The sequence below is a fragment of the Drosophila biarmipes genome, chromosome 2L (genome assembly GCF_025231255.1).
Source record: "Drosophila biarmipes strain raj3 chromosome 2L, RU_DBia_V1.1, whole genome shotgun sequence".
Taxonomy (NCBI): Eukaryota; Metazoa; Arthropoda; class Insecta; order Diptera; family Drosophilidae; genus Drosophila; species Drosophila biarmipes.
The window spans coordinates 19,096,974-19,121,764 of NC_066612.1; the positions used below are offsets into that span (position 1 = coordinate 19,096,974).

At 42.7% G+C, this 24,791-nt stretch overlaps 7 protein-coding genes across 10 annotated transcripts in view; 3 read left to right on the top strand and 4 right to left on the bottom strand.

Annotated features, from left to right (window-relative positions):
* Nucleotides 1-3,202: 3,202 nt before the first annotated feature.
* On the bottom strand, nt 3,203-6,924 carry LOC108034246 (intraflagellar transport protein 52 homolog). Its single transcript, XM_017109098.3, has 3 exons — nt 6,785-6,924; nt 4,192-4,837; nt 3,203-3,857 (listed from the first exon to the last, which is right to left on the bottom strand). The coding sequence occupies exons 1-3, from the start codon at nt 6,895-6,897 to the stop codon at nt 3,312-3,314; spliced, it is 1,305 nt and encodes a 434-aa protein (XP_016964587.1). The 5' UTR covers nt 6,898-6,924; the 3' UTR covers nt 3,203-3,311.
* A 136-nt stretch (nt 6,925-7,060) lies between these two features.
* On the top strand, nt 7,061-8,747 carry LOC108034245 (cytochrome c oxidase subunit 5B, mitochondrial). The gene is made up of 3 exons (XM_017109097.3): nt 7,061-7,253; nt 7,697-7,870; nt 8,387-8,747. The coding sequence occupies exons 1-3, from the start codon at nt 7,172-7,174 to the stop codon at nt 8,491-8,493; spliced, it is 363 nt and encodes a 120-aa protein (XP_016964586.1). The 5' UTR covers nt 7,061-7,171; the 3' UTR covers nt 8,494-8,747.
* Nucleotides 8,748-8,911: 164 nt separating this feature from the next.
* Nucleotides 8,912-9,624, top strand: LOC108034280 (cytochrome c oxidase subunit 5B, mitochondrial). The gene is made up of 2 exons (XM_017109139.3): nt 8,912-9,192; nt 9,250-9,624. The coding sequence occupies exons 1-2, from the start codon at nt 9,009-9,011 to the stop codon at nt 9,531-9,533; spliced, it is 468 nt and encodes a 155-aa protein (XP_016964628.1). The 5' UTR covers nt 8,912-9,008; the 3' UTR covers nt 9,534-9,624.
* On the bottom strand, nt 9,610-11,159 carry LOC108034279 (tRNA (adenine(58)-N(1))-methyltransferase non-catalytic subunit TRM6). Its single transcript, XM_017109138.3, has 2 exons — nt 10,060-11,159; nt 9,610-9,999 (listed from the first exon to the last, which is right to left on the bottom strand). The coding sequence occupies exons 1-2, from the start codon at nt 11,048-11,050 to the stop codon at nt 9,656-9,658; spliced, it is 1,335 nt and encodes a 444-aa protein (XP_016964627.1). The 5' UTR covers nt 11,051-11,159; the 3' UTR covers nt 9,610-9,655.
* An 867-nt stretch (nt 11,160-12,026) lies between these two features.
* Nucleotides 12,027-13,988, top strand: LOC108034004 (equilibrative nucleoside transporter 1). Its single transcript, XM_017108734.3, has one exon. It carries the CDS (start codon nt 12,420-12,422, stop codon nt 13,791-13,793), a length of 1,374 nt encoding a protein of 457 aa, XP_016964223.1. The 5' UTR covers nt 12,027-12,419; the 3' UTR covers nt 13,794-13,988.
* Nucleotides 13,989-14,260: 272 nt separating this feature from the next.
* Nucleotides 14,261-16,085, bottom strand: LOC108034005 (uncharacterized). The gene has a single exon (XM_017108735.3). It carries the CDS (start codon nt 15,935-15,937, stop codon nt 14,990-14,992), a length of 948 nt encoding a protein of 315 aa, XP_016964224.1. The 5' UTR covers nt 15,938-16,085; the 3' UTR covers nt 14,261-14,989.
* A 2,884-nt stretch (nt 16,086-18,969) lies between these two features.
* The window catches only part of LOC108033860 (uncharacterized), a 37,039-nt gene continuing 31,217 nt past the window's right edge, over nt 18,970-24,791 (bottom strand). For 3 of the 4 annotated variants that reach the window (XM_050884907.1, XM_017108498.3, XM_050884908.1), the window contains 2 exons: nt 24,297-24,601; nt 18,970-22,818 (listed from right to left, as the gene is read on the bottom strand). In XM_050884907.1, coding sequence (XP_050740864.1) covers nt 22,762-22,818; nt 24,297-24,601 — 362 coding nt within the window. In that variant the 3' untranslated portion in view covers nt 18,970-22,761. The remainder of the gene's footprint in view (nt 22,819-24,296; nt 24,602-24,791) is intronic. The other variant, XR_007763356.1, reaches the window with a different exon arrangement.

Genomic DNA, 24,791 nt, shown 5'->3' on the forward strand with positions numbered 1-24,791 from the left:
CCTGTCGCCATTTCTCGTGGTGCGACTAATAAGCACAACAAGCTCATAAAATTTCGAAAGCTGCGCCGCCCGATTTTATTTCATTTTAAATTGTACACGCGCTTCGAGCACATTTCCCCTGGCTTAGTGTGTGATATTTTGGTCTCGAGTCGGTATTTCCTGGGCGGGGTGTGTGATTTGTTTAGCATTTACACGCATCATTAGAGCCTGTTGTACAACGGCGACTTAATGATAAATTAATAACAATGCCAGAACATAAAAGACAAGCTTTCTATTCGGATGATGGCCATATAGACATTGACATTGGGCCCCACAGCGACAACAGCTTGGTCTGGCCTGCCCCGCCATTGAACAACAACAAAGACAAAGATCCAATCCAGCCCAAGCGGACGAAGAAGCGTGCCAAGCCAATCTTGGGTCAACGGCGTCCGGAGCGGTTTAACCCGGTCGCGGGCCAGAGGGGCCAAGAACGACAGACAGTTGGCAGCATATCTAAAAGGTTATAAGCATTTCTTCCAAAAAATTAAAGGTTGTGGCAACGTTAACAAGACAAGTCAAGAACGATTTTTATAATATAGACAACCCATTCCAACTATATAGTATTACGAGTAGGAAATATATTGAATGACATTTCATGATAATATGGCCTTTAAAAAATAAAAATCAATCAATTTTTATTGCATTCATTATTGTATTCACTTTTAAAAATGGTTATGCAACGATTGGCTGTCAGTCCTGCAGGTTAAATTAAAATATTTGGCACTTAAGATCCAATAAAGAGAAGATATATGAAATCATAGATTTTTCGGAAGATATCTCACCATTCGCTCAAAACTTATGAAATTGGGAATTAATATCTATTAGTTTTATTTAACATTCCTCATCAAAAATCTGTTAAAGTTTTCTGGGACAGTTTTCCAGTTCTTGTAGGTGACACCTTAACAAATAAATATGTTTAAAATTTATAAATATACAAAAACATAACGTGTCAAATAAAGCCAAAAAAATAGATCCCCAAGGGTTAACTCCCCAGTCTAACCTATCTGGCCCGCTAATTGATTGTTACATTCCCTTTATGTGAGATAGTGTCTGTTTATGTTGCTGGATATGGATGTGGATGTGTCTGGCCAGCTTCCCCCGCACTCTCAGCCCCTCCCCCTCCCCCTCCCCAGCCTGGCCTTTACCAGCTGCGACGCAGACGTGTTGTTTTTTATGATTGCCCATTTTTGACAATGAATAAAAATTATTATAGTGTCGCACGTTTTGGTGGTTGTAATTTAATTAAAATGATGTCGCGACGACCCGCATCACGCCGTGCGGCTCCATGAGGGTTTTCCCGGAATTTCCAGCCACCCAGCCCCTCGCACAGGTGACAAATGCTGGCCAGTTCGGGAAAATAACTAATTTATTAAGTCGGATTTGGTTGGGCCCACGAGTGTCCCAGCTGGAAAAGGTATGCCGACGAGAAATAAAACGGGCCACTTGAAAAGTCAGGACTCTTTCGAATATTTGCGCTTGTTTTTGGGAGAACGGAAGTGCGGCAAATACAGCTGGATTCGTTTGGCAAACAAAATCGGTTTCCCCCTTCCAGTTAATGAAAATGCCCTTGGTGGCCAGGTGGCTGGGGAAAAGTGGAGGGCGGACGAGGATGAGGATGAGCAGCCGGGAAAAACTTGTGCGGCTTCTATGCCGTGAGCCTGTGAACCTGTTTGCGTTAAAAATTAAAAAAGAGGAAAAGAGAACCAACTGAAACCATGAATGAACTGCAACTTGGACTTGGGCGGGCATTGTCACTGTCAATATATAGAAATGCACTCAAGGTAACTTCCTACTTGGCCCGTATCCGATTTCAGCCCAACCTCTTTTCCCCTGACAGATTATTGCACCCCGAACTGCCTTTCCACCTCCTCGGCTTAGCCGTCCAGCGTTATATTTAGCGGTCAGCTGAAGAAAAAAGCCAAGCAGAAATAGCAAACAAAATGGCCAACGCACCAGCGAGGGATCGGGGACCCATGGAGTTCCAGTTCCAGTTCCAGATCCCCGCCTGCGGTGTGGGAACCTTCAATATTGATTGATTGCACAGCCGCTGGCGGGGATTCGGGGTCGCCACCACCACTCTTGGCCGCACAAACGGAGTGCTTTGGGTTGGATGGTGCTAGCTGCCCTCACAAAGGGGAAATTTTAAATCGATATCGCGAAGGCATTTAAACGCAAAAATATTAAAGTATTAAGAAAAAAAATATTTATTTTTAAATTAGACTAAGTAATTACGAATATTCTAAACGAAATGCTAACGACACCTAGTTCATAGTTATGTAGCATCGTATTTATTTATTTTCTTTCCCAGATTTGCGGTTTCATTGCATTTTAAGGTAAACATGTTTCTTCAAACAAATTTTAAATCCTCTTTATAAGGTAGTAGAAGTGTAGAAAAAAAACGTATCAAAGATATATGCAGTGTGTAAGGATGTCAACCAAAAATCAAGGTCAGAAATGAAACCAAAAAGTTGCTTAGATCGATATATTTTGAGTTGCAAAGGATGTTTATATATTTATACTCCATACAAGATTCAGTTTTAAATTTGCGTTTGTTTCGTTTTTTAGTATCAGGTTCTTCTTTCCCCAAAGTATCCTGCTTCCTCGTAAGCTCCAGAGAATTCGTGTCCGCCTCAGAGGAACATCCAAACAATTTACAACCGTCAGTTGTGCAAGAGTTTTTTACAGGACTCCGCTCCCTGGGACACCGGGTCTCCCCAGGGAGCCTAGATTGATGACAAGATTTGTTGTGACAAGCATTAACTAGCGGTTTCACACACTAAAACCTCCCCACCTTCCGCCTTCCATACCAATTAGCAGCGAGGGACGAGGCTTCCCCTCTAGAAAAGCGGAAACAAATCGTTGACACCTAAAAACAGAACAGCTCTCGGGGTATATTTCGGATATTCAGCAGGGTGAGAGGAGCCCTGGCGTATGGGGAAATATTAATACTAATAATTAATTGTGTTAAGTAAACAATTTTCGTACTTAACGGTGGGAGAGCATAGGGTAAGTGCAGCAATATAGCTTTACTTCCCACAGGTCTTGTGTTTCCCGCACTCCAAAAATTGCCTTCGGTGTAATTTAACTCGGGAGCCCTGCGGAGAACGGAGGAGCGTTCTTTCGCTGGCTTGCCGGCCATGTTTGAATTCGAGTCGCCAACATGTTTACATAAAACAGAGCAGGTTTTTAATTTTAAATTTTATATTCACATAATTCTGTTTCTGCTGATTAGCCCAAAAAAACACTGCCAGGAATGTCGTAATCGGAGCGTCCTAATCCTCTGCATAAGGTCTGTAACTGACAATCTGGCGGGCCACAATGTTGAGTATCTCGCGGGCAGCCATGTCCTGCCGTTCATCGACAATGGCCGTAATCCTGGCGCACTCCTTCACGTAGTTCTCCAGTTCCCGCTGGTTGAGGGCCCTCCTCTGGGGCTCCTTGGCCTGCAGCGCCTGCAGACACTGGCCGGTCATGTGAGCCAGTTGGGATCGAGCTCCACTAAAGGTCTCGTCGAGATCGTACAGCTCCAGCGGCGGAGCGGGTGGCTCGCTGAAGATGGGCGGAAACGTTGCCAACTGGAGGTTGGGCAGCGGGATCTCGAACTGCGGCTTGATGATCCTGAGAGGCTCATACTTCACGTGCAGTTGCTCGTAGGCATCGATGACCTCCTTGAGCAGATGGTTGCTCAGGGCGCAGAGCTTCATGTCGAACATCTGCTTGAAGTCCGTGGGCATCTCGGTGCCAATGGAGTCGATAAGACAGGCCTTGGGCATGTCGGCCAGGAAAGCCAGGTCGGTGAAATGCTTGTTGTCACTGAGCTAAGGAAGATAAGGGGATGGGAATCACTACAACGTATTTACAATAAAACTTAAATTGCTTAAATTAAAAAACTATACTATCTACAATATGATACAGCCATAAACGACTTTTTTGGAAATTAAATATTAAGTTTGCCTATTGAAACAAATTGCTATCTACAATATGATATTAAGTTTGCCTATTGAAACAAATTTGGTAAATTTCTTTTATTTTAAAAATGTAATAAAAGGTACATATAATAGTTATGCCAACACCAAACCTCATTCCCCCATCTAATAAAAGTTTCGAACAGAAATCTGTTCTACTTTAAGTTCGTGTTAAAATTTAACTCACCTCAACATCATTGAAATCTAAATGACTATAGGTTATCTCGTCTCCTCCGAGCAGCTTAAGCAAGTACTCAAATATGGCATCGTTGGTTTTATCCTGCAGATATTTATCGTGCCAAATGTATCCAGACCCCAACGCTAGGATCTTTCCACCTTTTCCGTTAGTAAAGTAGCCTGCCAGGGGGCGATTGAAGGGGTACACTACTGGACCCGTGGTCAACAGGACGTTCGCGGGCTCAGACACGTTTAGAGTGGCTCCATAGGGGTATTGAAAGTGTATCTTGTACTTCTCGTCACTGAAATCGTAGTCCACCTTCTCGATGTCCAGCTTGAGGAGGTGTCGCCACATAGATTCGCAGACAACGCCGCCTCCCACGATGCATTCCTTGGGATGGAAATTCCTGTAGTAGTGCGGTCGCACCACATTGTCCCCGTTTATGTAGATCCCGTACTGCTCCAGGAAAAAGTTTACGTTGGTATTGAACTCCGGTTCCCCTCCCTCGCCCAGGAGCACCAGCAGGCTTCCTCCTTGCACCTCGACGTAGTGCTTCAGCACCTCAAACTCGTCCTCCGTAAAGCGATCCTGAGGCCCGGCGAGTACAAAAACTTTTATTCGAGCAAGTCGCTCCTTTCTGAGCTCCGCATCGTTTCTATAGGTATACATACAGTTCGATTGAATATAAATTGGTATTATATCTAGAACTCTATTTGCAAAGTTACTACGAACTGCAAGTCAAATTTACAAGGTTCTTACATTTTTTTATTAGTTAATAATATATTTTTTTATCAGGCCATATTGGTAATTAAATTCAATCAAGGGGGATTATTAAAACTTGTATAATGTACCTAGAAACAATAAGGTACACAAATTTGGGAACTCGAGGACGTACAGTGGCTCGCAGCTTATTTCGTGCAGTTACCTAAAAAAAAGTTTAAGTCGTTATTCCGGCTAAACTAAAAGAGATAACAGAAAAATTTAAATGCAGTATCTTAATAGGGAATATTAACTTGTTTATTAAATGAAAGCGATTTTCTTAATCATAAAAACAAAAATAATTATTTAATAAAAACAAAATTTTCAGGCTTTTTCCATGCCGCAGCTTATTTCGTGCAGTAGCTTCTACGTAACTTATTATGTGTAATTTGACCGCTAATATTTAGTGTGACCTCCTTTCTGGTTCAGGACGGCTTTGAGACGATTTTTCATGGATAAAAATAGCTTTTTAGTGGTTTCCACTAGAATTTTTTGCCATTCTTCCATAAGAACAGTTTTTAGGTCGTTTTTGTTCGAACTCTTCCTCTTTTTTATAGCAATGTCCAATATTTCCCATAAATTTTCAATCACATTCAAATCTGTAGACTGTGCTGGCATTATAACGACATGAGGGCAGTTCCAGATAAGCCAAGAGTTCACAATTCCTGCTTAATGCTTCGGATCGTTGTCCTGGTGAAATCGAAATCGATCGCGTATGCCAAGTTTTTCAGCAGTTTGCAGTAGGTTATCCTCTAAAATTTTAAAGTACATTTTAACATCCATGATGCCATCAATAAAAGCGAGGTTACCCACGCCAAAGGCTACCATACAGGCCCAAACCATGAAGTGACCCCCGCCATGCTTGACCGTGGGTTTCAGGTGCTTATTTTCCAACTCTGTATTTGGTTGCCGTCCATCTGAACCAAAAATGTTAAATTTTTAGTCATCAGCAAAGATAACATCATCCCAGAACGAACTCGGTAAATGTATGTGCTCCTTTGTAAACTTTAGCCGAGCAGCAATATTTTTCTTGCTGATAAAAGGCTTCTTCCGTGGTACTGGACCATTGAAGTTACGATCGTGCAGCACACGACGCACCGTATCAGGACTACACTTCTTGCCCATTTCGTCCTCGACCTCTGAAGCTATTTTTGGGGCTGATAGCTTGGGGTTTTCCTTAATTTTCTTCATGGTCGTTGAAAATTTTATTATTATTTATTTTTATTTTATCTCGGACAAACCTTTGGATGATGTATTTTACAGTACTGGGACTTAGGAATACCATTTCTGCAATGACCCGCTGACTTTTTCCACTTTTAAAGTGTTTAAGCACAAGTTCTCGCTGCTCAATGGTTGTGCGTGGTGCCATTTCGGTAATTCCCCCGTATCTTTTTATGCAAGTGTGACCAATCTCAAAATTTCATAAATTATGTATTTGTTAGTATTTTAAATAATCAAATAATAAAATAAACTGTGATTTTTAAGACTAAATATTCAATGTTTTGACTTTAAACTTACTGCACGAAATAAGCTGCGGCATGGAAAAAGCCTGTACATTTTGGTTTTAATTTGTTTTTATTTATTTATTTTATTTTTATTTTGTTTTTATGATTAAAAAAATAGCTTTCGTTTAATAAACAAGTTAATATTCCGTATTAAGATACTGCATTAAAATTTTTTTTTATCTTTTTTAGTTTAGCCGGAATAACGACTTAAACTTTTGTTAGGTAACTGCACGAAATAAGCTGCGAGCCACTGTAGTTTTTTAAGTATATTACAAAATAAAAAAACCATTTCCAGTCAGATATCTAAAGAGTATATACAAAACTTTTGGCATACTAACTGTTCCACATTCCAATTGACCTTCAGCTTCCGGTGAAGCATTTTGTAGTTGTCCGATATTTGAAAGCGCTCATTTTTTGATGTATCAAAGCAGATAACCGGCTTGTTAGACATTTTTATTGCCGTTTTTAACAAAGATTTTATTTATTTCTTTTGTTTGTGCCTGCGGTTACCCGGCAACGCGGTGGCGGCCTCTGGTGGACCAGATGGCAACGCCGCACTATCGATAGGCGGAAAAGCTGCATTTTACAACACTTAATCCGGGCGGATTGTCGCGCACTGTCCTTAAGTCTAGCCCATCTGGCAACGCCGCCTCGCCGTGTGAAAAATTACGAAAGAATTTTTGGTTCACCCTCTAAGACCGACCGAAATTTTCGCAAAACGAACAATGGCATCGATCTGTGGACGCATGGCGCTCCGTGCCGCCGCACGCCAGAATGTTGCCTACACGCCCGTGCGCTTCTGCAAAAGTAAGTGGTGAAAAGCAGCAGGCAAATCCCACGGACAGCTGCTCCCCTGGTCACGTTCGCCGAAAGTGGCGGAGGTTCTGGCCTGGATAATTGCATAATTATGAACACCAGATGGGTCAACACCAAGTCGCAGCAGTAGTTAACCCCGGGAAGCTGCAGTTTTGGGCCCCCAAAAAGTGCCCATTGGAAAGTGCGAGGTTATGTAATAACTATGCGCAGCGAAATGTGTGACTTATGGACGGAGAGAGGGGGAGCGGAGATGCACCACCGCGGAGTTAGCACTTCGATGGAAGCTGGCCGGGATTCACCCTCCCAAAAGGCCCCATTGCTAATGACGCCTCTGCGCTTGGGGCGTCTGCTGTTTATGTAACCAATGCGACCACTCGCTTATCAATTTATGAGCTAATCCAATCGGTTCTAATGACTCCTTTTCCGCATTGCAGTGATGAACGATCCTCTGGAGCACGCCACTGGTATCGAGAAGCGCGAGCTGCTGCTCAAGGCCGCCGGCAACGATAATCCCTTCGACATGAAGGTCTTCAAGCGGGGCGCCGGCACCAAGGAGAACCCCAACCTGATTCCATCGGCCTTCGATGCCCGCATTGTGGGTTGCATCTGTGAGTAGACCAGGACACCGAAAGCGGGCAGGATAGAAGCACAAGAGATATGCCAAATCCCAGTTAATTACCTACACGGATTTCTTACTTTCGAAAACCGTCTTTCGTACCTTAACGTTGATCTTATTTTCTACTTAATTATCAAAAAGTTCAGTTTGGCTTCAACCTGCATTCTAAGAAAACAATATTGACGGACTTAGTACTATATATTTTTTAGCAAAGATTCACTTTAGAATTCGAGATTTTATTTAACATTCAACAACATGACTTTCCGTTCAATCCGTTCTTGATCGTCTATTTAAATTCTGATCCATATAAATGTATTTTTAACGAGTATTGAAAAAAAGATTTAGTTTTGCTAGTGCTTTTGTTCCCAAGGCCTTAAAATGCAACCTAAAACAGAAATGTGCCACCTAATTTGGTTATAATTCGTTAGAACTCTTAGTGCTCTTATCCAGACCTAGACTAGATTCCTCCCGGAATACTTTGTAACTAATTTTTTGTATTTCTCCTTAGGCGAAGAGGATCAGACCTACGTGCAATGGATGTGGCTGCAGAAGGGCAACCAGAAGCGTTGTGAGTGCGGCCACTGGTTCAAGCTGGTGGAGAAGGCAGCTGTTTAAAGTTATTATTAATTAATTCAATAAACAAATTAATAACAAAACCACAACAACTACTAAGCTAAAAGTCAACCAATTTAGCTGTCCAAATAAACAACCATCAACCCAAAAATTCGAAAGCGTAAACATAGAAAAGAAAACGGGCGGCGCAGCTTTCATTTTCAGTTTCCCTTCTTATTTTCCACTGCAATTGATGGCAGATGCATAATTATACACGAAATGCGAACAATAAAGGAAAACCAGTGATTTCGAGCGAATATTTAAGGATTTGATTTGGCAGGAGCTTATGTTGCATGTCGAAAAAAGCAAACGGAATGGATCATGAAATGCAGAAACGCATTTTTAACTGAAAAGTTTCTTAGTTTTCAGTTTTAAGGATTTCTGAGGTATCAGTAGGCGTCTCAATCTAAATTCAAACATTTTCAGGACCTTAGACTCAGTTGGAAACTATTTATCTTACCAAGAGGTAAGATTATCTCTCGTGACTTCCGTATACTTCGACTCAAACTGCAGTAGATATGTCGTCGTACATTTCGCGTATACTCAAGGCCCCGTCCGCATCCAAGCGCCTGATCTCGAATTTGACCCAGCGCGAGGGTAAATTGAACTCCTTGCTCCGTCGCTTGGGATTGAACCGACAGGGGGGAGCAACGGCTGCTCCCGGAACGCGTCCCATATCCACAACTCAAGTTCAAAAGTCTGGTAAGTGGCGATTAGATCCACCAAAGGTTTAAAACTTAGTTCACATACCCGAATTAGCCCTGATTGAGGACGAACAACTTGTAACCGGCATTCAGAAGCGCGAGATGCAATTGGCCAAGCAAGGCTGCGAGGATCCCTGGGGATTTACCAAGATAATTAGACGCGGCTCTGGGAGGGAGAACGATCCCACAGAGGTGCCGTCGGCATTCGATGCCCGTCTTGTAGGCTGCCTGTGCCTGGACGACCGCATGCCTAAGTGGATGTGGCTTGAGAAGGACGAGGGACCAAAGCGCTGCGAGTGCGGCCACTTTTTCGTGCTAAAGAACGTGCCACCCGTCTAGATGAATATTTCAGAGCGCTGTACAAGTACATGGACACACTATACACGATCTTCGCCGGGCATTAAACACAGCATGATATTATCAAAACAAAGGCTTACATGTATTTGTCAGTCGCACAACAACTATCTTAGCGTATAGCCCGTCAAAAGGTAGCCACTGTTTCCGCTCATGTTTACCTCCGGATGGGTGCGGTTGGGCAGGATCTGGTAGGTGCGCAGCCAGTTGGAGGTCAGGTGCAGACCCGTCACCTTGCCGGAGGTCTTTAACTCCATGTACGTCTCCTGCAGTAGCTCCTTGCACGTGCTGAACACCACCACCGGTCTTGATGGCTTGACAAGGGGCAGCAGTGCTTGCAGGATGCTGGACGGGTGCTCCTTGGCGGCCACAACTAGGCTGTCGAATTCGGCGTGCATTAATGCCGTGGCACGTTTGTTCTCCAGGTGCCAGCGGGGAGGTCCTTTGGATCCTATAAAGGAAAGAGAAATTGTGTGATTATATGCTTAGTAAGCGTTATAATCATAGATACCTTCTCTACCACTTTGAGCCTCATCCAGCTTGGGTTTCTTGGTGATGGGTTCTATCGCGTCCGTTTGTTCCTCCGTTGGCGTCTCTGGCTGGCTTTCCCGTTGCTCTACATCACTGGGCTCCACGAGCGGGAGATCAGCGGCCTTCGCCTCCCCTCCCTGGTAGAACTCTCTCAAAACGGAGTACAAATTCACGGACACGCACCGCTGTTGCTGCTCCAGAGGCAGCTTCAGAGCAAGCAGAGCCTGCTTCTGCGGAACATTCCCCGGATGCATGTGCACCAGGGTGCCCTCGGTGCCTGCACCTATAGAGTTGAGCATGGCTGCCGGCAGAAGACCATTGGTGCCACTCTCGTAGAGCAGGTAACTGCCAAATCCACAAACGCCTGAGTAGGAGATGATTTGCGAAAGGGTGTCCACGCGAATACCCAGGACCTTCTCCGCATCCTGGCGGTAGAAGATGTCCAGCATAAGCCGGATAGTCGGCGGACGAATCTGGACGAACTCAAAGTACTTCTTCTCCTTCTTCCGCAGGTACTTCTCCTGTGAGTATTCGGTGCGGTTGTGGAAGGTCTTTGAGTTCTCCACCAGCTTCTCGATGATCTTGCTGGAGTCGTTGCACTCCTCACGCAGCTGGGCGATGTCCTCGGGCTTCAAGGTCTGCGCTTCTCCGTCGTCGCAGATGTCCCGGTTATCCGCTCCACTGCTGGAGATACCCAGGACTTCCCGCGTGCTCCTCAGCTCCGTTTCGCTGCACAGCTCCAGGGTGTGCTGGCGCTGGGCTCCCCTCTTGCCCGCTTTCGTCTCCTTGACGCACATCTTGAACGTGGACCCGTAGGGCTGGTCCAAGAGGGACTTCAGCTCCAGTGTCTCCTTGCCCAAAGTGGCTGTGGTGTCTAGGCTGCCGAATTTCTGGAGCTTCGTGTACTTCTGGCGCTGGATGACTATGTAGTCGCCCAGTTGGATCCTTGGGGTGGCCGTATCTGTGGCCATGGTTGGTTTTGTATGTTATAATTCTTATAAACAACGTGTTTAACGTGCTTAATGCTAAAGAAAAGCCGTCGATATAAGAGGGGCGGCGGGAGGTAAGAAGAAGAAGACTGTTTAGTGCTGGAAAGCGTGCGAAATCTAACAACCTTGCCACCTGTTGAAGGTTTTTTATTTCAAATCTTTAGAAATATAAAATTTCGGAAAAAAAATTAAAAAACAAACTAGTTTTAAAATTAAAGTCAGTCCATGATTTAAATATAAGTTAAGTATAAATATTTTCCTCTTGTACTTCATTTAGTGATCTGGCAGCTCTGCTACCTGTTGATCCAAATGTTTTAAATTTGTTAAATAAATAAAATGTACTGCTTATTTATTTTTAAGTCAACAAGTTTTTATGCGTGAATTTATTAAACTGGATTACATAAACAGCCATTTATATTAAAATACTTAGTCACAATAAAATGTATAGCAAATAAGCTTGTTTGCAATCGTAAGAACAAAGAAATCAATTTCCAAACTGATTATTGCCAGCTAAAAATACTCATAAAAATAGCATACATATAATAAGTACATTACTTTCTTTTGCGATAAGCAATTAATGGCTCCAGCTTTTAAATGGTTGCCATGGCTGAAGCTAACAGGGCCGTAGTCCAAAGGCCTCGTTAAAGGGACGTGATATTTTTTACTCCAAATTTGTTCATATATTAAAGCAAAAGAAAACAAACATTTTTTAGATATATACTTATCAGCTGAAATTGATTAAATTAAAAAAACGATAGACAAACATGCCTGGAAGTGGCCGATTCATGTTTATTCAACTGTTTCAACTCCCGCCCCCAGTAGCGATTACGAAAAAAACAGACTGCGCCCATGGGTGTCGGCACCCCTTGAAATCGCGCGCCGCTATGCCCATAAATTAAAATTTGCAGCGACGTGGCAACGCCGTACGATCGAGTACAGCTGATACCACTCGGCGATAATCTCGAAGAGCGATAACGAGTACAAGAACGCGTGCCTTATGTGTAGTGTATAACAGTGTATAACCTTTGATTCGATGGGATCTGTTCTGTAATCACAGTGCGCGCAGTCAGTTCTCCGGTCACTGCAGTCGGTGGCTCCACGTGACACCTAATCCCAGGCCGACCGCCCGCAAGGAGGATAATCCCGAAACTGGAGCGAAGTGGAGTGGTGGCATAACTCGGGCTGAAAATCAAACCTTCCCGCCCTCCTACCGGTTTGGCGTCCCCCAGCGCAGAATAACTGACCGCGCAAGTTTTCGGGTTTCAAGCATACGCCCCAATAACTGCTGTCGCCCGCATAACCAGAACCTGAAAGAAATCCGAACCAGAACAGAACCAGTAGCCGCGCAGCCATGGCGGAGGGTAAATCGGAGAAGTCTCCTTTTATTGGCAAGCAGCAGGTGCCGGTCACGCTGAATCCTTCGTGGGAGTCCAAGCTGCCGGCCCATGAGTCCAACGGTAAGGGATCCACGTCGGTGCTTGGGAAACTGAATCTGTCCGCGCCCAAGGACAAGTACCTCATTGTGTTCTTCATCTTCCTGCTGCACGGCGTGGGCACGCTGATGCCATGGAACATGTTCATCACGGCCAAGTCCTATTTCGAAGACTTCAAGTTCGGGCCAAACAACACGGTGGCCACGGACGTCAGCTACCGCACCCATTTCATGCAGAACATGGGCTTCGCCTCGCAGATCCCCAACCTAATCTTCAACTGGCTGAACATCTTCGTCAACTTCGGCGGAGACCTAACCAGCCGCATCGTGTACAGCATCATCTTCGAGATGGTCATCCTCCTGGTGACCATTGTGCTGGCTATGCTGGACTCTTCTCAGTGGCCTGGTGCCTTCTTCTGGAGCACCATGGTGTGCATTGTACTGCTGAACGTGTGCAACGGCATCTACCAGAACACCATTTACGGAATTGTGGCCTCGCTGCCCATCAAATACACCGGTGCCGTCGTCCTGGGCTCTAACATCAGCGGCTGCTTCACCACCGCCATGGCCCTAATTTGCTCAGAAATCTTCACTTCCAAGAGGACGTCGGCCATCTACTACTTCGTCACGGCCATCCTTGTGCTCCTCCTCTGCTTCGACACCTATTTTGCCTTGCCGCTGAATAAGTTCTTCCGCCACTACGAGACCATCAGCAAGAGCAGCGAAAAGAAGACGGACTCCAAGCAGCAGCTGAACGTGCCTTACTGGCAGATCTTCAAAAAGGCCTCGCCGCAGCTCTTCAACATCTTCCTCACGTTCTTCGTGACGTTGGCCGTTTTTCCGGCGATTCAGTCGAACGTGCACCGCTCGAAGGATTTCGTAATCGGACCGGACTACTTCACGCTGATCACTTGCTTTGCGACCTTCAACGTGTTCGCCATGCTGGGCAGTTTGACCACTTCCTGGGTCCAGTGGCCGGGTCCGAGGTTCCTGTGGGTGCCGGTGGTGCTGCGCCTGGTGTTCATCCCCCTGTTCATCATGTGCAACTACGTTCCACCGGACAAGGTGCGTGCATTGACCGTGTTAATCGAGAACGATTGGGTCTACTGGGCAATCGGAATCACGATGGCCTACAGCTCCGGGTACCTCAGCTCTCTGGGCATGATGTACGCCCCGCAGACGGTGCATGCCAAGTACCAGACGACTGCCGGCATGTACGCAGCTGCCATGCTGATCACGGGCATATTTTCCGGGGTGATGTTCTCGTATCTGGGACCGTATTTCGTCGTATAGTCTTTAAGCGTTCGTATGACACTAACATTTTACAATTATTTCATTGTTCATTTTTAACCACATTTATGACCCACTTTCAATTCAGTTTTGGGCTCAATACCAGTTTAGGGACCTCGCCAGTTGGTTTCGTTTTAACCAATCATTTTTGCACGATATATTTAATAAAGTTTTTCAATTAACATTTTATTACATGAACTGAATGTGTACAAATACGATGGTACAAATTTTATTAACAATCTACCTCCCATCCATGGGAAAATTGTGCCGACAAAAAAGAAAAGGGAGCATGCAGAGTCTGACAATTGGGTCCTAATTGATGGACACATGTATATCAATTACCCGGGGTCTAACAAGTCAATGGAATATTTGGTTCGTTTCTATCACAGCTTCATCCGTTTGAATGAAATAATAAAGATTGTTCCGCACCGGGCAAAATATACACACGCTAAACTTAATAAAAATTTATACAGTGCAGCTATTGAGTGCACGCGGAACCCAACAACATACAGAATTACCTGACTAGATTCAGGCTCACCGCAATCGTGAATACCCTTTTGGTGGATTAATTTGACCAGATATTATCAAGAATTAAACTAACTTTTTATCTAGGAATCTTCTGCATTATTTTATTAATCTTCTTTGCTTCAAATAAAAATGTGGATTAAGCTCTTAAGCCTCTTTTTATATTTTAGCAAATACATTTTGAGTAATGCAGTACTTTTCAGAAAACTGCCGGATACAAGCAAAATTCTGCGAACTTCTGGGAAGTCTTTGGCAGAAAAATAAACTCATTTATGACGGCGATACATTAACACATCTACGATAAACAGAAATATTTAAAATGTAGAATAAGATAACACGTTTGCCAGGAACAAACAATTTTTTTTTACCATATCGAAGCAAAGGTTGAGAGAAAACAAATCACAATAACTTTAAAATGTAACAACCTGTGCATATGTAGAATAATTTAATTTAGTCAAGCTTTTAAAACTGGCGCCAAAATCGTATTGGTAAATATAATAGACCCGAACAAACAGGCCTTATCTGCAAAGACACATAATTACACTAGGGAGCAGCTAGTAGCAGATAAACATATCAGTTCCACTTGTCACTTGGGTGACGTCTAGTACCTATTTATGTATTTACAAGGGCAAACATGGGGGCAGGTCTGACGAAGATCCCCTGCGATTTCAAGGTTACTTCTTATCTCCGTCCTGCGGATCCGACAAGAAATACATTATTTTAAGCAGTTCGTTAAACTTTGGGGTGTCCCTCGGATGGCGCTTCTCAAGGCCTGCAATCTGCTCGAGGGCCACCTCCACATCCACCACATTGCACAAGATGGATTGCAGGCGCTTGGGAAATTTCCTCTCGGATTGCTTTACCCTTTGACGCGTCGACTCTAGCATAACCAGCTGATTCTCGGGGCTAACCTTGTGGTAGCTGACGACCAGCGTTGTCAGGTGAGGCAGGCTATCGGCCAGCGGGAAGCCAAAGTCCTGGGCATCCGAAATACCGAGGCGCTCTAGTCGCTTGCTGCCCTCTGTCTGCAGGATGGTCGCCTCAACGGGATGCCGGTTGGAGGTGAGGTCCAGGTGCTTCAGTGGGAGCTGTTCCAGTAGCTCTACCAGGTAGGACAGTTCCACGGAACATTCGGGCGCCACCAGAGTCTCCAGGTTGGTCAAACCAGTGATATGTTTCCCCGTAACGTAGGCACTGGAGACGCTCAGGCTGCGCAGCTGGCGACAGCTCTTGGCTATCGTGTGGATCATGCCGTTGTTCATGCTCTCGTCCGCGATGCAGAGCTCCCGGAGATTGCTGAAGTCCCTGCGGAGGTAGAAGGCCAGCTCGGGTCTCATCAGATGGCGACCCAAGTACGAGTCAAAGGCCTTCTTGTGCACGTTCCAAATGTACAGCTCCTCCATCGCGGGGCTTGTCAGCTCGAAGAAATAGACGTAGTCCTCCTTGCTGAGCGGCTCCAGCATGGAATCGGATACGGAAACCTTGCGGTAGCGCGGCTTTCGCCACACAATCAGGCAGAGCAGCTCCTGGAACCGCGGCGCTAGCCGGGCCATTTTTATCTGCTCCACGAGGGGCAGGAACTCGAGTATGTGGCACACGCAGTCATCGTTCAGCCTCTCCATGGTTAGTAATTAACGTTTGTGTAAATAAAATACTTTACTTTCTTTATGATTATTATTGTTATTCAAAAAATATTTTTTTTCTGGAAACAGCTGCTATGTGTTTTTAGTGGTGACTATTAAATTTTACCCGGATATCGATATATTGTGTGACGGTGTATCGAATATGCGGAGTTCGTGTGGCAACTCTCTCTCTACATGTACAAAATAAAAGTTCGTTTTATTGTTATAGGCAGGTTCCACTGAATCAATTTACCCAGGGTCTCCAAAAGAAAGATTTCAAATTATTTATTGAAATATAATGAATATTTACTTAAAGTTAAATAATACCAAGGATTATCTATGACTTATTGACTTATTTTTTATGAAAGTTTACCAGTTTAGCGGCTCTGTAGAATTTTTGCAAAATCAATAATCTTAGGTTCATAAATTGTTGAAACTCACAAATGCAGAATATTTTATTATATGAGAATTTTTCGGCGATCATGACTAGTTAAAAACCTGAAAAAGTACATATAATACAAAGCAACCAACAACAAAATTGGGTGCATCTAAAATAATGATATTCAGACCTTGCACTTGTATTTCCGACACTGTTGCTCAAATAAATCCTTTTTAAAACGCAAAAAGTTATTTAATTTGAACATTAAACCTTATTAGCAGGTTTCCAATAATTCCTAAAAATTATTCCGTTAAAAGTTTCCCGCCCCGAAAGCGGACGGAAAAACTTTCTGAAGCCCCGCGGCCCGAGGTCGCCCTGCATACGTATCAATTAACATTTTGAGTGGGTTTCCATGTTGAACTGTCACTTTTATACGCATCATGCGGCATCCCGCCCCCACTAGAATCGAAAAGCCCCCAACCAAACTCCAATTTCTCCGTCTGACTGTTCCAATTTTCTGGGCATGGGGCTCACATGATTTGTGCGTGACCATGCGAAATGTAAATTATTTATGTTTGTGCGTTCGTATATAGGGCATCATCCTGCGCCAGTATTGAGTTCTGGCCTTCTCTGACGGGCGGCTGGCATCTCCAGATTCAGCATCCAGTCTGCGTCTCCGTTTCACAATGGCGCAAAAATAGCCAACTGTTGGAGGAACCCATGTCAGGACATGGGCCGGCCTTTGATTGGCATTAGCGGCGGAATGGGCGGCAGGCAGTCGTAGAATAGCTGCTGTGCCCAGAATAACGAATCAGCGCAAAAAATTAAGGCAAGCACTTAAAATTTACATCCCAGCGTTAGTTGAGATGCCCTAAATTAAACGGAGCCGAAATTAGGTCACTGAACCCACGTCATGTTTGCTGTAAGCTGACACCTTTTTTGATTACATTCGAATGTAATATGATATGATATATGATATGATATAAGTATAAGTTGTAAATTATAACCTACTTATAAAAGGGAGGCAAGAATTCTGAGGAACACTAAAGGTCCTTGATACATTAGGGGTTCACCTTATACATTGTTATCTCTCATTTACATTTCCTACCTTTATCGTTTCGTTTGGTCCGACAAAGGACTTCCCTATATATATGATACAATACTAGTTCTGTAGTCCTTTTCAGTACCTATTATTACTATAAGTACTAATAAGTTAGTTCTTTTTTTAAGAAATGCACGTGAATACTTTAATATTAAATGTAATGTTCCGTATAGGAAAGTGCAATAATGTTATATAATGACTGTACTAACGATACTCAGATAATGACCGTAGTGACACACGTGGGTCTGGGCAATGGGGGAGGTCCTGGTTATATTTCTCGATACAAATATCCTGCACCCATCCTCAGCCGTTTCAGGTTTCCCGATTTAAGTGGTCGGCAATTTGTGCCGGACATTTTCATCGAGCGCCTCAATTATGAGCGTGATTAGAGCAGGCGACCATGCCAACCGTGCATTATACACCATGATTTCATATTTGTTCCCGAAAACCGATGGCCAACGCCCCGCTTGAGTGGCAATTAGAGGCTCGCCGAAATCGCACCGATAAATTATTAGCTGCCGAAACGGGGGCTTTTAAAACTTGCCACCTCCTCCGCTCCGGTTCGCTGGAAAGAAAAAGGGGGAAAAAAGGAATGTGTAAAACGGCATCAAATATGCAACACTTTTTCTTGTTCAGCGCCTTGGCAAACAATTGGCCAATTAAGTCGAAAGTTTGCCCGGTGGCAGGAGGGGATTTCAGCCCCGAGCCCCCTTTCTCCTGCCCCTGGCCCTCGTCCATTGGCTCCAAACTGATGGCCATTGCATGCCAGCCGGACATTTTGTGGCCATTTGCGTGCCGCCTTTTAGTCCGCGGTTCGTGGCCAACAAAGGGCCGTGGGAGGAAAGTCCGGGGGCTTGGGCACTGCAACTCTTTCGTGTTTTATGCAGATTGCCAAACCGGACTTTCCACGGTTTACATTTTCGATTTATAGAGGGTCTCTTTGAGTGCAGTATTTCATTTTTAATTCGGACTCCAGAGGTGTGGATTTGATTTAGTTGGCCAATACACCGAGGAGCTCGTCGATATTCTTTGAACGGAGAACGAAATTGGATTATATGGGGTTAGGGATTTCTTAAAAGAATTGATTAATAATAGTGAAAATATATATATAGATCTGAATTAAAGTGAACTTACTCAATAAAATTAGTTTTAGGATAAAATATATATTTAACATTTATTTGCCCCATAAAATAAAATAAAAACTCATAGATTTTTACGTTTCTTTTTTGGCTTCATGCTTTCATTTATTTTAGTTAGTTTCGTTTGTCACGACTTCCTTTACTAAATGCCAGGCGAAATTATTGAACGTCTCAGCTAATTAAGTCAATGTAATTACATATTAAGTTTAAATTCATATATTATATTGGTTAGTTTTGGTTTTGCTTCATGGAAGAGAAGAAACTTGTTGGATCACAAAGGTTTTGTTTTCGCTATCGGTTTAAGTAGTCCTCAAACGATATTTGACGAAAGGAGTAAACAAAGTATCTGCATTGAGCTAACCACCTTAAAGCTTATTTACATCAAACAACATAACTAACAACTTTAATTCGATTTCGTTGGTTTTAGGCTTAGGTTATGATAGATTTCCATCTCTGCACATTGGCCTGCTGGGCTCCTACTGCTTTCTTTCTTAGATTCTTTCATTTAGTTTACGGTAAGGCTGAAGATAGAGTATTAAAATTGTTTATTGTTTAAGAGTAAAAGTTGTTTATAAAATATATTTATCATATATCAAAGTATAGTTTTTAGTTATGTATAGGTTTATATTACAGGTTCCCTTTTTTACAGAGCCGCTGACACGGGGGTCCAGCTATTTGAGCTAAGAGTATTTCAACAATACAGAGTGTTTGTTTCTGAGGGGGATTTTACAGGGCTATAACTCGAATAATGCAAACGCTTGATCCTCTAGACGAACTAATCTACCATATCCGCAGGTGTATACATATTTATTTGATTTCTTGTATATAGCATTAGGTATATATGCTTGTATAATTACTAAATGGTATTTGAGTCAGTAGTCGTTATGTGTGTTTATGTATATATTGCAAATTTAGTTAATCCTCTAATGCGCGTTGCTACCTTTTCATATTTTTCGGTTGTATATATATTTGTTTAATTATTCCCGCACGTCTCATTAATAATTGGTCCTTAGTACACTACATAGAAAGCATTTAATGTTTTTGTTTTTCAATACTATTCTTTTTATGTTTTTCATACCTATGGTTCTGACACAGCATCGCACTTATGGCTTCATCCCGGGGAAGTAGGGGGATCCCAGCCTATGTGCCCATTCAAGGCCAACACCTTTATCCCTTGTTTTGTTTGTGTGGGCCGACAGGACATGGGGCAGGTGGGCGGAAGCAGGGGGATGGCAGAGCAGCAGCTGGCCTTTTGCAGTCCCTCTTACGGACGACCTTTCAGGCTAAATATAAGCGCCTTTGCACAGGCACACCCCCTTTCCCTTTCCAGGTGTTCAGCAACACCTGCGCGAGTTAATTGTGGACAGGAAAACCTGCGGCTTAGCCAAACATTGGCAGGCGTTCTGCCGGCGTCTAAAAACGCGACGTAAAAAGCTGAAACCGCCAGCGAGGCACATAAAAGTGTCAGGCAGACATAAATTTATGTTGGCTTGCAATTTTCCAACACCAGCACACATCACGGCATACCTGAAAGTAAGGGGCGTGGCAGGGGAAGTGGCAAGGGGTTGAGCTCACATTTTGCGTAGCATACTTTGCGGCCAACGCGGCTTTATTATTAAAATTGCCCTGAAAGTTGGGGAAACTCTATACCGCTGGGATTGCTACTGCGGAGGACGTAAACGGATACACACATTTATATTTATAGAAATTTAGCTGGATATAAAGTAGCTATGTGTTCGGGAAACTTGAACAGATTTTATGGAAAATTATAGTGTATAATAAGCGGGTGTGCCAAGAAGATTTCATGTTCAGACAGTTCTGAGGAGTTTGTAGAAGTTTTAGAAACTTAGTAATGGTGTCAATCTGCATTTAATTTAAATGAAATAATTATTTTATAGCTCAATTACGATTTTATACCAAAACAAACCATAAATTTTTTATTTGAAGCTAACTTCATGTCAACCATAAACATGGTACTATGAAAAAATAGTATCTTGCCAAAAGAGCTTGGATTCAGGTGTGCAATGTCTAATTAAATAAGCATATAGCATTGCACTAGAGCCACATTAGTTTCCACCCCTATCCACATCCTCTGCAGGAAACCTCCTGCTCAACCATCAGAATTAAGAGCCGCCAGTCGGAATTTGACGACGGTTGCTAATTAACTGCCGCTCTCGAAAAAGTGTGCCAAACGTCTAATTAAAGATAATCTTTTTGCAAACTGCTCTGCGCCCGGGGAACAGAGGGGGGGGGGGGGGGGGGAACGGGGTTAATTGGGATTTCTGTAGAGTGTGCGATGCGGTGTCATTTGGCTTTCTTCTGCTCCTACTTTCTCCTTACGTTCCATACATTTGAGCATTGCTTTTGTTCCATTTTATGTTTAACGTGTATCGCAGCTATTTTTGACCTTTTCTCATTTGTTGTTTATCATTGTAATTCACCTTAACTAAATATTTGTTGCTTGGTTAGAATGGCTTCCGACTAACGCTACCATACTGTCACTAATCTTTTTTCTGCTTTGAAAATTAGCGGCAATTAAGTTGAACAAAAAGTCGTAAATTTATCTAATAAATATTATTGCGCTACTTACATGCATTTACGCTATTTAATTGGTTTGTTTGATTCATAACTTTTGTTCAGTGCACATTGAATCCTCTCCACTTTTTCAATAATAACTTTACTTTGGCCATTTGGTGATTTTTCTGTTTGCTCTTTGAAAATTCAATTATATCTGCATCTGAGAGTATGTATTTATGCCTTTGTTTGGGTCGAGAGCTCGCTCGTTGTTTCCCTCATTTCATTTCAAATATTTATCCCGTATTTATTGCTGCGTTTTTATTTCGTTTGATTTAATTAAACTTTACTGCAAACGAATTATTTTCTCTGCTGGCCCATCGCTCGGACATTACTCAGTGCTGTTCTGTTGTTCTTGATGGGCCGTAAATTTTACGGTCAAATTTACGAGTAACGAAAACAAATTAAAAACGTAATTTAACCTATTCAAACGGAGACTGAATTGTACTCAAATTCAATTCGTATTTAATCTCGGGATGAGTCCAACAAAATTCTCACTTCAATCAATCGTTCTGTCAACAGTTTGGAAATCCAGACTCAATTATGAGCTAAGTCCATAAATTCAGTTCCAATTTATGGGCCACTTTCCGCCCGCAAACCCTTTCCCCTGTGAGCCATTATTACGTTTTTGGCAAAACTTTCCCTTGGCAAATGATAAAACCGTTCGACTATCAGAAAATGTCATTTAGAATGTTGTCAGATTTGATTTATGCTGGCCATTTCCGTTCGAGCAGCGCAGCACGAAGCTCAGCTGGTTAACGTGTGGCATTTTCAATAAATTGGTTTTTCAGTTTTATTTCTGTTTGCTCTTCATGGGAAATGTATGCAAAAGAAATGTATAAATTACAATGGAATTCAATAAAAGTAAACAGAAATGATGGAGTTGCCTTGAAAGGTCGACTGGCTAAATACCTGTGAAAAACTAATTTAAGGAATTGCTTTACTTTGGCTTAGCTAAATTGATTTGAGCTACTTGAATGGCTTTTTTTCAGCCGTAACTAAAATATACAATACAAAAGAAGCACCTTACACTGAACAAAAATAGGTGAAAAACAAAAAATGCAGAGATACTGACTATTGGTGGCGGTGACAAAAGGCTTGCCGAAATCTAAGGACCCTTTTCGCGGTCATTGAAATGTCACACCTGTCGCCGAAGAAAAGCCGCTTGTGTAACTTTTTATTGCCTACCTTTGTGCGTGCTTTCTCTTCATGGTGGTGTTCGTGTTCCCCGCTGTCTGTGTGTGTGAGTTGTGCCTGTGTGCGTTATGTTTTCACAACCATGTTGATTTTGTTCTCTTTGTCGCATACCTACATACATTTGTTTGTTTATGCTTCTTTTTGCACACTTACGTGGCATTTCGCTCTGCTTATTAATTTTACACAAAATGCCATTTAACTTAGTTGTTCCTGCTGTTTGGCTATTTGGAATGCCATTTTACAGCTCTGTGTATGTGTCTATGCGCGTGTGTGGGTGGTTGGGTGTTAATGATAAATCACATTTAATGCAATTCACAAAAAAACATTTCGTTCGCACGTTCCGGTTGAAGTTTGTTGTGTTCCATACTTTGGTTACCAGTATTACGTTGTTTATATTTCATGTTTTCGCTGCTGCGGATGCCATAATTCGTGTTTATTGCTGTTGCATATCGCCGCCATTACCCAGACCTGCTTTCGATTCCGGCGGCACCTGTGTTTCGGAAGTAAGAAATGGCCATTTAGTTCATCACATTGAATTGAGTGACTTCTACACAAATTGGCAGACAGCGTTAGTGGAAAAATGGAGTAGGAATATGTTAGACGGATAAAAGGATCACTGAAGTAGAGTTGAGCACAATCAAGGCATAAGCAAACATTTAGGTAAAGCAGCACGTTCAGGAGTGTGTGTGATGTATCTGTGTGTATATAGCCTGCTTTTAAGGAAAACACATCGAGCAACAACAAAGAGTCCCAGCAAAATGCACGCCCACTCGCATTCAAACATACATCCATATGTAGGACAGCCAAAACAATTTGTTTGAATCAAACAAAGGATCAACGAAAATTCAGGGCAAACGCAAAAAGTATACAAGGCGAAACTTTCGGAATAGTGATAGGAAAAAGCTCCCAAAACACAGGAAGATGACAGAAACCATACAGAAAAAAGGAACCGAAAATAGTCCAAAGGAAAATCCAACCAAACTCTACATAAACACAACTAAATTCAACTAAAGCCCCAAACTCCGGCCCTCTCAGCGGACCCCAGAAAAGAGGGCGAAATTCAACAAACAGCGAACACATACGATTATGACTGGGACAGGGACCAAGATAAAGTTCGGCTGGTAAGCCACATAAAGCCCAAAGTGTAACAAGTGTGATTCAGACTCAACGCGTTCAGTATTAAATTAAGAACGAAACGAACTAGGAAAGTTGTTTGGGGGAGCGGAGAAAATTATAAGGCAAAGCTTATGCAGATGGGATGCAAAGGGGAATCATTGCTCCAAATTAAATAGACAAATCGAGGAAATTTAATTGTTTTGCAAGTAATATACTATTTTAACGAAATAAATTTAGTAATTTTTGGAATTTTTTCAAATTTTGGAGTCCTTTTTATATGAGTTTTAATAAAAAGAAAAGAGTACAAGAGGCTTACGTACATTTTCAACATTAAACATCAATAACTATATATTAACTCTTAAAAAGTATAAAAAGCAAGTAGATAAGTTCTGTCCCCAAAAGACATTTAAACAGCGAAGAATTGATAAACAATTGGGAGAACCTCTTATGAGTAACAACATCGACAATGACAACGACATTTAACAACTCGAAAAGAATGAGAAGCCGACGATCAAAAAAATCTGACAACGGCGACTGTACCTAGTATCTGAAGGATGTGGGATATGGAAACTTAGCGGCCATAAAAACTATGAAAGTCCAGGAAATCCATGGAATCTGTTTGATTTTGTTGTTGCTGATCGATCTACACGAAGGTGTGGGAATACGATGATAAACCAACCGAAAGGTGAAACAAAAACAGAAATGGCAGTTGTGGTATTATTTTGGCGGTGATTCGGGTGGTTATGTATTTAATTGGAGAGCAGGAGAAATAGAGAGAGTTATAAATATAATTGTGGTAGGAGAGTGGAATATAATACAAGGTAATCGTCAGAGCACGGCCTTTGCACTTACCAGTTTCTTGAAACAATCCTCAAAGAAGGCGGTCATCGACCGGTACAAGTGGCGTTTAACCCCCGAAAGACTGTGGCCCTCGTCCGGATAAATCTGTTGCTTATATAAAACCCCTTTGCTGGTCAGCGATCTGGCCAACACCATAGATTGTTGCACATGCACATTGTCATCGGCGGTTCCATGGACCAACAGGAACTGGCGGTCCCTCAGATTGTCCACATATTTGGAGAGGTCACTCTCCTCGTAACCCTTGTAGTTGTCCGTCACGTTGGGAAAACTCAAATAGCGTTCGGCATATGTGGAGTCTGGAATGATAGAGTAAAAGATTGTAGTTATGGATTTAATAATATTTAAACAGTGAATCATGGTGTCTAAAAGTATGCAATGGAAAAGAATATCGTTTTTCGAAATACATGTATTGCATTCTTTCAGGCACCTTTATAGGTGATTTCACAACCTCGAGATTTCGGGGGCGCGCAATGAATAAGCCAAACT